This window comes from Echeneis naucrates, chromosome 1, assembly GCF_900963305.1.
Source record: "Echeneis naucrates chromosome 1, fEcheNa1.1, whole genome shotgun sequence".
Taxonomy (NCBI): Eukaryota; Metazoa; Chordata; class Actinopteri; order Carangiformes; family Echeneidae; genus Echeneis; species Echeneis naucrates.
Genome location: NC_042511.1, coordinates 15,678,594 through 15,686,406, shown reverse-complemented (window position 1 = coordinate 15,686,406; position 7,813 = coordinate 15,678,594). Strand labels below are relative to the sequence as shown.

The window sequence follows — 7,813 nt, the reverse complement described above, 5'->3', positions numbered from 1 at the left end:
TGATTCTTTTTGTTAACAGCTTCCTTGTGACTAATTCCTGTGTCCCTTGTCTCCTGGTTGCAGACTTCTCTAGACCTGGTCAACTTTAAACCACCCGCCTCCCTCCCCTGCAACATTATAGCCTTTGTGTTTTACTAAAACCACCTCAAACCTTTCAATTTTTCTGTAACATACAGCTCATCACTGAATTATGAGAAAGACGAATGGGCAGGAGGTGAGTAGTCCTCCAATTTTTTCATTTACTTTGAGACATTGTTTGTATCAGTTTTTACCTTTGCTTTTCTCCCTTGTGGTGTCCCACAAGGTTCCATTGTGGGGCCATTACATTTGTCGCCAGATAGTTTTCAACTATGTGATCATTTTTTTGTAAGACGTCATTTGTAGTAATGAGTTATTAGCTCAGCCCAAATCCATTTATTGGTGCAGGGTCATGGTGATGGGCTGGAGCAAATCCCAGCAGGCAGGTTGCCAGCGTATTGCAGGGCCAGCGAATAGGAATATATAGAGACAACCAAACATTCATGCCCAAAGGCAATCAAGATTCACGGATCTACCCAACGCCACTGTCCATGGATTGCGTGGGGAAGCTAGAATACCAGGAATTAACCCATACAGGAAGCGGGACAACATCCACATAGAAGGAGATCCTGTCGACAGTCACCACTCAAGTTTTTTGGGTTAACCTGATTCAACTTTTATCTCTCAGCAGAGTTATAAGTTGAAATAGGGAGAGATAATATAAGGTCACCAACAATGACATGTTTTCTTTGACTGCATGTTTCATGGATAAAACTGTATGTATGTATGCACGAGAAAGTCAGAACTCTGTGTCTTAGGTGCAACTGCACACTGTATCTACACATTGCATTATCCCTCATATATATATATATATATATATATATATATATATAGTAATCTTTCTTTCCCTGAGTTATTACTATTTGCAGATAGTGGTAAAGCAAGTGAGTCAAATTTAAACTTACATTTACAGGTTATTTGGTGGAACTATAACACATAACTATAGCTGAAAGTCTACAGCCTGTTTTTTTTCCTCGGAAACTGACAGCTAGATAAAACTATTCCAGAGTGTAAAATTATTTGCCAAGGTAAACCCCATCCATTGTACCACTTTGAACCCTGTACCACCCTCGGGTTCCACCTTTCCATGCAAAAATGGAAACTGCCATTTTGACCCAAGGCGATCTCATTCAAATAGCTGAGTTTTGATAGCAGTCAGACAACCACCTTACAAACGTAAATATGTTATCCTCGGTACCCAGTTTGTGCGACAGGAAGTCAGACTCACTCAGAAAACTAAACTAAAATACTCACCACTGCCTGTAGATGTCACTAAACCAAGTACATCTGAGAACTATATAAATGGTAAGGTCTTTATTGAGGTTTATCCTTCATATAGTGCTTCACATGAAAAAGACTTGACAGATACTGCACATCATGATCAGGCAAACAATACTAATAATTACAACATGTGAAGTAAGAAAAATTTTTTGAAAATTTTAAGGGTTGACATTTAAATTAAGGGCCTTCCTCTAGCCGTCTTCAATACTTTTCATTATTTCTTTGATCTGTGTTGGTGCATACTTATTACCATTCATATGGTAATTAATACTGTATTCATTTTTGCCAGTATATTTCTTTACTTGTTTTATTGCACCTATTTTTTCCAAATATTTCAGTGTTTGGGACGAGTTATGGAAGTTCCTGATCTTCCAGGAGGCTTAGAATTAGATGATGTGCTTGAATTGAAATTGTTTGACTAGATCTTTATTGAAAACATATTTAAAAAATCTTACTGAGCAGAAATTTGCATATAGAAAAAAATGAACCTGCAAAACTGGAAGTGGTCTTGTTAGTCAAGGAACCTGCTAAACGCATAGGTATTTTTTGTTTGTCACAGTACAATATGCTCACATCTCACATTTCTACAACTATCGTGTGTTTTGCCAGGAGAGCTATGTGCTGGCCCTAGCTGTACCTATTATTCCCTCATCGTCATTGTTATCTTATTATCCATTTTGCCAGTTTGCCTTCTTGTGCCTTCAGCTATCTTGCTGGGGAACATTTTGGTTTCCTTTTCACACCCTACGTTGTCTGGTGAGATTTTCTTGCTTTTAGTGAGAGACTAAAAGCAGTTTAGATCCTTGTTGCACTGCTGCAGACTGTCTGTGGTTGACCAGAGTCTGGAGTTTCAAGGTATTAGCAGCAGTCTGCTCGTATCACTGGTCTTTTGGTTCATCATATTGAAGGCGGGTTCCAAGCAGTTTGTCTGTTGCCTGTCAGCTGGTTGTTTAGGTAATATTTTGAATGCAATGTTTCCTTACCTTTCTTTTCTTTCACAAGCAAAAACTGCTAGTACCATATTCATGATCTGAAAAAAGATCGGCTTAAATCTCAAATGTATAGCAATATTATTTACATTTTAAAATGAAGAATACAAACAAGCTGTTCCTTCTCTTGCAAGTCACATTTTCATGTCAGTCATCAGCTGGCAGTGAAATGGATTTAGCAGTATGCTGAACAGAAAATATGTGCGGTTTATTTAGATTGAATAGATCAAGTTGGTTTGTGTCTGATAAATGTTTCTCAAATTGCAACAGGTTACTTTGACATAGTGGTTGGTGATGATATTGTCTCAGTATATTTCTTTCACGTGAAGGAAATATGCTTGATTTTGTTTTTGTACAAAAACGTATGAGCACACTCCTCTCTTCAACCCTTTTAAGGAATGTGTTCATTTGTTCATTTTCAGAGTTTACTGGCGTTTTTGAAAAGTGAATAACAAAATACAAGCTGGATATAGCAGCAGCTCCAGCTGGGTTATTGATCTTCAGACAGTTTTTTGTTGTTGTTGTACTGCAGCTGGTATCCAAGACCTCTTATTTATTTTGACAAATGCCCATGCCATTGATTCTGTGTAGGAACTACATTAAATTGTGTCCTAGCTTGATTTTATCACACATTTAGGTGGCACAAGGCACCAAATCTTCTGCTAGACTAACACCGCAGACCTTGTCTGATGTGTGAGAGAGAGAGAAAAAACAAACCAAAGGAAAAAGCACAGCTACCCTACAGCTCCCACTCCTGATCACATATGATAATGCAAACTGCAAGAGGGCTAGCCATGGATACCCAGACTACAGTAGATGCAGAGGTTTAGACTAAACCTGATGACCAGGAACAAACACACTAAGGCTTGATCGAGACAACCGGATTACTGGCCCTCTAATGGCCAACTGGAAAACTACACGTTTCAGACACATGAGAGTCAACAAAATGGCTGACCCGAATCATGTTTCATAATGTCAGATGACAGCAAAGAACTACAGATAATTAGCTGTATATTTATGCGATGCAATGAATTTGATTTCCAAGAGGCTGAGACTATCAAGCTCTTGTTGGATTGTTTTTTCTTCTTTCATCTCTTGCTCTGAAAATCCATCAAGTCAACTGTAAACATATAAATATTAGAACTTGAATTATTGAAATATCTGACTCAAATAAAGCTGGCTGGTGTTGGACTGTGTCTTGTCTCAAGTGCGCCATGTTGAGAAAGAGAGAGAGAGAGAGAAAAAAAAACCCCAAACCAATCATCATGAAGGAAATCTCATAGGACTTATAGGCCGCTGAAGCATTGGGCACTTGATAACAGACTAGACAACAAACTCAGCATCATTAAAATGAGCGTGAAACTACATTGACACCGGTGGCCGTAAAGTTTTCAGACTAATGTTTTTAAGCATTTTTTTCTCCCACTGGCTCCTCCTCCTCGCCGTTGTGACCCCTCCCCTCTCCTCTCCTCCCCTCCCCCTCCCCTCCATGCTAATGTCCTGCTCCTTGTTGTCCCTTCTCCCCACGGCGGCTCGGTGAGCTTGGTTCAGCCGTCCTGCGGTTCGGGTCCTGCTGCTGCTCTCAGTCACACTGCTGTTAATCCCGTCGGAGCCGCCACACAAACCGACCTCACCGGTCGTGGACCTGCTCCTACCTACCTTGTCGGCTCTAGCTACCGACTTCAGCACCGCCGCCAGTGGAGAGACCGAAGAGAAAAAACCGGAGACGAACCGACGTTTGGTAGACGCGACGCGACTACTCGGCATCTACGGACCAGCCGACCAGCCCCCTCCTCCTCCTCCTCCTCCTCCCGCCGCCGCCGCCGCGCCGTCCCGGCTGACGTATGGTTAGTGTGGGATTTTTTTTTTTTTTTTTTTTTTTTGTGTTCACGAAAAGAGGAGGAGTCTGAGCGAAGGGAGCACGAGAGCAGTCGGTTGAGTCCGCGAGCGCGGTTGCAGGGGCGCAGTTGTTGTTGGGGATCGGCTCGCTAGTTTCCGCGGTGAATGAGCAACCCGGTGGTGGACTCGATGCCCCGGTGATACCGCAGCCTGAACGCCCCGGTTGTACACGGCAGGCTCTGGCAGAGAGAGAGAGAGAGAGAGACAGCAGCAGCGGGGTTGGGGGGAGGGTTAGAGGAGGAGACAGTTGGTGACCGACACCGAAAATCGCGGGAACATCAGAGGACGAGAGAAATCGGTGAGTCGAGGTACTGCAGTTAGCATGCTAGCCCAGTAGTCTCACCTGCCAAGGTGTTTAACGCAATTTAGATAAGGCGATCCTTTGGAATCGTACTCATGAATGAAAAGTACATGTTCCTTAAATTTCAAATGAATTGAAATTCTGTGGTTGGGACTGAAATGTTACATTTCCATTCGCTTTGCAGGTTTGGCATTACGAAGTCATGTAAGTTAGCATCCGCGATGTTAACTTGGCTACTTTATGGATGCCACTTCTTTTGCAATAGATTTTTTTAAATTAGTTTTACCTACTACTTAATCGCAACTTTTGGTTGTTCGGTTGTTGATTTTGTAGATTTTCAAAAATTTTGACTAAACTTGCGTGCTTACTGATTGGATGCAAATTTTCATTGTCACTACGTTGGCTATTACGAGCAATATTTTGCTCCGAATATGCAATACTCACCGTCATTGCTATGTAATATGTAATCTGTCATCTTTTTAATGCATAAATGTAATATTTCTTGCATGTAGCTGCTCTTAAAATTATGACGCTACTCGCGCTTAACCTGGTTGAAGAGAGCTTAGACATGACTGTAGTGCTAGTTACAGATGGGGTTAGGGAAAACCCGACCCGGCTCTGTTTATTCAGAGGTAACCTCACTCCATGTTGACTTCCGTATGATGCGAATAATCAAATACTTGTTTTTGCAATTGTCTTACTCCTCCACAAAGCATCTGGTAGTGTTTTAGTGTAACTGTACTTCATTATAGTCTTAAATGTCCACTCTCAGCAGGTCATTTGAGCAACCAGTTTGTGTTTGCACTAAAAGAAGCAGGAGGCACGTCCTGCATACTGCAGAGGTGATAGTTTGGGGAGGGGCAAAGAGGAAGACGCATTATGAAGAATGGTTGCCTACCTACCTTTAAATAATAGAAATGTAAATAGTAAAATATATGAATCAGCTTTGTGTTTAATTATTGCCTCTAGCAGAGTTTTTTAATGAGGATCTATTTTTGCTTTTAAATATTTCTGAGTTCAAGCAGATTAGAGAGATAGAGAGGATGTCCCCAAACTGAAAATGAACACTCACATGGAGCCTAAATACTAAATATCATTCAAATGATTTAAAAATACCAGGAAACTGCACTGCTGCATTCACCACATTGTGGAGTTAAACCCCCATCGTACCTTAAAATGGTACAGTCCAGTAATTTTCCATGCTCCAAACAGTCTTAGGGTGTGGGTGTGGCTTAATGTTAATGGAAATAGTTGAATAGTTTTGTTCTTGACCCTGTCTTGTGCTTTTCTAAAAGAGAAAAGGGCACACTCTTTTTGATTTAGGGAAAGTGATGTACACATGCATACAAGTTCACTGTTTAAACCTGAGAGAGAAGTAAGACATAGTCTGTGGATTTGGCACTCAGCTGAAACTGAACTGTTGCACCATATTCATGTTATTGAAGAATTTGGATTTGATTTAATCCATACTAAAATTAGATGTTTCAGTTTTTCCTTTGCCTTAAGAGATATGGTACAGCTTCGAGTTTTGTTTCACCTCCCCTACTTCACCCAGTGGCAGTGCTCACATGGTGCACTTGTAATTCATTACACATCCTTTTTCTTCTATTGGAGGAAGCACCCAGTAAAGGCTCCACCCACATTTACCAAACACCTTCCTGTTAATCTTTGAAGTGTCTTTTCTTTTTTAATGTAACCTTTTATGCAGTACAAATGATTTTAATTTCCTATTCATTGCAAAAGTAATTTGGAGTGCTACCTGCCTAAATGAGAACAAAGGACAGTTTGAGGGACTGTCTATCTCTACCTTTAGCTAGACCTCCAAATGTCCTTCATTTGAAGAAAAAAAAGTTAAGGTCCTTTGTAATGGCATCTGATTTTATTCAGGTTTGATGACAGTTTTTTTTGGTCAGTGGTGTGCACCCTCTGCCCAACATAGGTACATTGTAACCTCAGATATTTTTTATGTGTATAATAAGTCATGCCAATGGGGGATTTAAACACATAACTTAGATGCATGTGGCTCTTGCATCATTATTAAGGGGAGTATAGTACTCTAAGTGCAGTGGTATCCGCGTCACATTTTTGTGTATGATTGTCTTGCCGGATTCATAACCCATAATAAGAAATAATTAATAAATAATCAGTGGATTTCAGCAGCCATTCCAGAAGAGAGCAACTCTAAGCCTCCACATAATGGATTTTGAACACACACAAAAAAAAAACAAAGCCTGCATATAATCATAATATAATAAATTTTTTGATTCCTAGATGTGTACAATGTGCACCACGATACGGTATACAATATGCCACTTTGAGTTTTGACCTTATAGCTAAATTTTAATCTAGAATTGATTTAGTATGTTTAAAAAAAAAAAAAGGAACCCTCCAAAACTATGCAGTTTGTGTTTCTGCTCCTAACCGACATGATAAAAAATTTGTAATGATACTGGGTTTGTTGTTTGTTGTCGTTTGTTTTTTTTTTTTTTTTTGCCACTAAAATGCAGCTTGGTGTTGATGCAGTGCTGCAAACCATAATTATTAAAATTTTGCTAATGAGTAAACTTGAGTTTTGATATGAGTTTCAAGCCATGTCAAGCCAAATTTGTAAGAACCTGTTTGAACTGGTTGCAGCAAGTTTCTTTGCTTCAGCCTGAAAATGATCATGAAAATGAAATAGGATCTGGGTTCAGTCCCAGAATGCTCATTGTCTTGTTATTCATCATCTATATCTTGCCATACTGATAATTAAAAGAGGGCCTTATTTGAGTCCGTACTTGCTTTTCACTCAATGGCCATTATAAATTAGTAACTCCTGTTACACAAATGCTGTCTTCAAATTATGTTTTCATGACTGATACTTAAGATTACAACATGGTCAAAACACTGACAATTCAATAATGTGTTATTAAATCCATTCATAAGCCTACGTAACACAATGCCATTGATAAAATGAGGCATTTAAATCCTATACTGTACAGTAAATGTTTCGGCTGTCCATGTACTTTCATTAAGCCCTTTCCCATTTCCTTGTGCAATGTTTTTCAGCTAAAGCAATCCTGTCTGTACAAAATCACTGTATTTACCACTAGCTAGCTACGCTGATATGCATCCCGTTTACTTGAAAATAGTTGGAGGTACCATGTCTGCATCATTGTCCGATTTATGGCTGCATTCGTATCAAATGAGATCTGGTAACTTAACGGCAACACTTTCAACATGACATGTTTAAACTGCTATTTAAGTTACACAAAGGCCACAAGGC

At 39.8% G+C, this 7,813-nt stretch overlaps 1 protein-coding gene across 5 annotated transcripts in view; it reads left to right on the top strand.

The window, feature by feature from the left end:
* Positions 1-3,839: 3,839 nt before the first annotated feature.
* atf7ip (activating transcription factor 7 interacting protein) overlaps positions 3,840-7,813 on the top strand; it is a 30,997-nt gene continuing 27,023 nt past the window's right edge. For 2 of the 5 annotated variants that reach the window (XM_029504185.1, XM_029504176.1), the window contains exon 1: positions 3,840-4,195. In XM_029504185.1, coding sequence (XP_029360045.1) covers positions 4,193-4,195 — 3 coding nt within the window. In that variant the 5' untranslated portion in view covers positions 3,840-4,192. Of the gene's footprint in view, positions 4,196-4,244; positions 4,556-7,813 lie in introns of those variants that run through there. The other 3 variants (XM_029504220.1, XM_029504193.1, XM_029504211.1) reach the window with 3 other exon arrangements.